Consider the following 3,613-nt stretch of genomic DNA (forward strand, 5'->3'; position numbering starts at 1 on the left):
AGGTCAATGGATGAATCCTTCTCGCCGGAAAGAGGTGGAAGCCGGTGATTCGTTAAGGAATAGGGAGTTCCCAAGATTCTAGAGACGTAATTTCATCAATAACGGATTGTAAGATTATGGAAGGTCAACTGTGACCCTCCCAGGGCACTAGAATCCGCCAGGCCCTAGAAAGAGTTCATAAGTGACCTGAGTAGGATCAATTTACGACTCGTTCCCGATGAGAAGGGGCGATACACTATTTAAAACTTACTATGAGGGAGCCTGATCCCCATTCGTCGAGACGAGAGTCGGGGTGTGTCCGAATCCGAATCCTTTGGGTCCGAAGAGCTTACTGTAGCATGATCGGCAGTGGATCTCCTTGTCGGGTCCGTCGCAGGCTAGCATGGAATCCAACGGTCGATGGCACTCGGCGCAGTTGAAGCACTTCTTGTGCCACATGGTGCCTTTGGCGAGCTGTTGTTCAGCGGCGAACACCATGCCGCCGCACCGGGGACAACCCTGGCCAGCTGGAGCCTTGATAGAGGTCGTGTCGGGATTGTAAAATGGCCGACTGGCCGAAATTTCTTCTTCCCTGAAAACAAACCGCACGTTAGACCCTTTTTGCGTCAAATGCACGTCGATTTTATTAGAGGTATGTATGATCGGTGTGTATATAATGCTACCGGAATGGTACTTTATTAGGTTGGTACGTATGGTGTTATCAAAATGGCGCCTACAGGGTGGATGCATACAATAGTACCGGAATGGTACTTTATTAGGTTGGTACGTGTGGTGTTATCAAAATGGCGCCTACAGGGTGGATGCATACAATAGTACCGGAATGGTACTTTATTAAGTTGGTACGTGTGGTGTTATCAAAATGGCGCCTACAGGGTGTATGCATACAATAGTACCGGAATGGTACTTTATTAGGTTGGTACGTATGGTGTTATCAAAATGGCGCCTACAGGGTGGATGCATACAATAGTACCAGAATGGTACTTTATTAGGTTGGTACGTGTGGTGTTATCAAAATGGCGCCTACAGGGTGTATGCATACAATAGTACCAGAATGGTACTTTATTAGGTTGGTACGTATGGTGTTATCAAAATGGCGCCTACAGGGTGGATGCGTATAACGGTACAAAAATACTGTCTATTAGGTACAGTTGCACATAATGTTAACGACCAACTTGTAAGAAACTCACGTTAGGCCATCGGTCTGAAGGAATCCTGATCCACAGGCGAATCCGTATCCGTGCGGTCCCCATTTCTTCCCATAGCAAGTTTTGCAATAAACATCTTTGTCGGGTCCGTCGCACGCGATGATGGAGTCCAAGGTTTTGGTGCAGTCGCGACACTTGTAGCACTTCCTGTGCCACTCGCGGCCCTTGGCGAGGACCTGTTCGGCCGCGAAGACAACGCCACCGCAACGGGGGCAACCCTTGCCAGGTGGCGCCTTGATCGCGGCGGTGTCGACCACGGTGGTGCGAGGAGCAGCATCGCTTTAGAAATTAATCCGCCGTTAACCCATCTCGACTTTTCTCCTCGAACAAACAAACCCCTTCGAATCCCGAGTGGCACGAATAAGATAAACGTTTCGATTTCCTTTGACCGATTTTCAAATTTCTCAAATTTTTTATTGCGATGCTTTCTGGTTTGTTCGTGCGACTCGACGTGTCCGAGTATTTGTAAATTCAAAAAGGGGCGAATCCCATGCAAACGAGGAGTCGATCGATACTACTTGGCAGTCACAAGGAGGGTTCTTAATGAAAACGACGAACAATTCATTCCATAACGACCTTGAAGGTTTATAGACGGGGTTGATTATTCCGGACGTGAATGATTCATGAGTTGTTCCTGGTGAATTTTTAAATTACCCGCCAATTGGGAACAGGTGGCGATCAACCATGGGAATAATATACAGGGTGTCCCAAAAATTTTGTAACACTTTGAAAAGGGTGATTCGGGAGGTGATTTGAAACAACTTTTTCCTTAGCGAAAATCTTGTCCGAAGCTTCGTTGAGGAGATATTAACAGAAAACCCCGGACCAATCGGAGCGCGAGTAGGCCGGCGGAGGCGGACGCCTAGCGCGTGGTCTACGCCTACCGCGGGCGCGCCGGCCTACTCGCGCTCCGATTGGTCCGGGGTTTTCTGTTAATATCTCCTCAACGAAGCTTCGGACAAGATTTTCGCTAAGGAAAAAGTTGTTTCAAATCACCTCCCGAACCACCTCTTTCAAGGATTCTAATCTCCACCATTTTTGTGACAATTATCTACAAGTCAATCCCGTCATATTTTCCAAAATTTATTATCGATTAAAAAATACTCCACCTCTGTTGACTCCGGTATAATCAACCTCGTGTAACCAGGGGGTTGGTTTTATCGCACCAGGAGTATAAAGGTGTTATTCACACTATAGCTTGCAAAAATGGCTCCAAGGTAGAAACTGGAGGTGAGTAACACAGCGCGAAGCGTTAAAGCGTCGATTCATGTGTATGTATGTACAATTGTACACGTGTATCCGTACGTGAAGACACATGCACTCGTTCTTTCACTCTCCAGCTAGAATATTAAACGGAGGATCGACGTCCGTCTTGGTCCATCGTGACTTTATTTAGACGTTACATTTTTTTCAATAACAATCCTTTAGGTCGTACGTAATAATTCATTAGGGGAATTAGTCGGATAAACTAGCACATACATACACACACATACACAACACACACACAGAGAGAGAGAGTTGGCGAAACCACAGAGTACTCTTACAGAGACGAAACTCGATTATCGACGGAGATATAAAGAGAATCGTCGGAGAAGATCCGAATATTGGGCTTGGAAAGGGGGTGGGGGGTTCAGAGGGAACCAATGGCGCCACCTACGCGGCGCGGTGTCACTGCACATGCGCAGCGTACACAGTAGCCCGTAAGTCTGCGCGTTCCACGTTCCAAGCTCTGAATTAATAATTAATTCACGAAATTTTTCACGAAGGTAAATTAATACGGTGCCGTCAGGATTTTTCGACAGGATTTTTCATTTTGAGATGAGTTCAGGCCCCCTAAGACCACTCTGTGACAATACTGGAATAACTATGGGTGGGGGTAGGGGGGGTGCGCGTACCCCTCGTCCTCAATATCGCACTGCAGCCCGATCCACATAACCCCAGCGTGGCCAATACCTCGCGGACCGAATTTCTTCGGATAGCAAGCTGTTAAGCAGACAAGCGTATCATATATAGTAAGAGTGTAGTAGCAGAGCCGGGATATCTCTGGTGTGTTCCCGTCTCAGTCCCACCACTGAAAACCCACCCATTGGCGTAGCAGTCGCTTTGTAGGGCGCCACCGCCCTGGCCGTAGCCATAACCCTTCGGTCCGAATCTCTTTCCGTAGCATACTGCAGAGAACACCGGTTAAAGGTATCTGGGCACCATTTTTTACTTTTCGCGGACGTAACGCACGGGAACACGACGTTCGATATTTCTTTCGATTCGTTACGGAAGTCTTGCGAGCCAAGTACAGAATTTTTCTTTCGGAGTTGAGGTTCACTTTTACGAGACCTTGACAACTTTTGAAAATTGCAAATGGCGGCTGAAGGAACTAATTGCGCCACCAGCGCCCCCAGTAGGTTGAAAAG

General features: G+C 47.4%; 1 protein-coding gene across 2 annotated transcripts in view; it reads right to left on the reverse strand.

The window, feature by feature from the left end:
* Positions 1-3,613, reverse strand: part of LOC128896688 (muscle LIM protein Mlp84B-like) — a 22,968-nt gene that overhangs the window by 1,540 nt on the left and 17,815 nt on the right. Inside the window, exons 6-8 of one of the 2 annotated variants that reach the window (XM_054160094.1) lie at positions 3,289-3,373; positions 1,188-1,484; positions 251-571 (exon numbers count right to left, since the gene is read on the reverse strand). In XM_054160094.1, the coding sequence (XP_054016069.1) occupies positions 251-571; positions 1,188-1,484; positions 3,289-3,373 (703 nt within the window). Of the gene's footprint in view, positions 1-250; positions 572-1,187; positions 1,485-3,100; positions 3,189-3,288; positions 3,374-3,613 lie in introns of those variants that run through there. The other variant, XM_054160095.1, reaches the window with a different exon arrangement.

This window comes from Hylaeus anthracinus, unplaced genomic scaffold (assembly GCF_026225885.1).
Source record: "Hylaeus anthracinus isolate JK02 unplaced genomic scaffold, UHH_iyHylAnth1.0_haploid 11978, whole genome shotgun sequence".
NCBI classification, from domain to species: domain Eukaryota; kingdom Metazoa; phylum Arthropoda; class Insecta; order Hymenoptera; family Colletidae; genus Hylaeus; species Hylaeus anthracinus.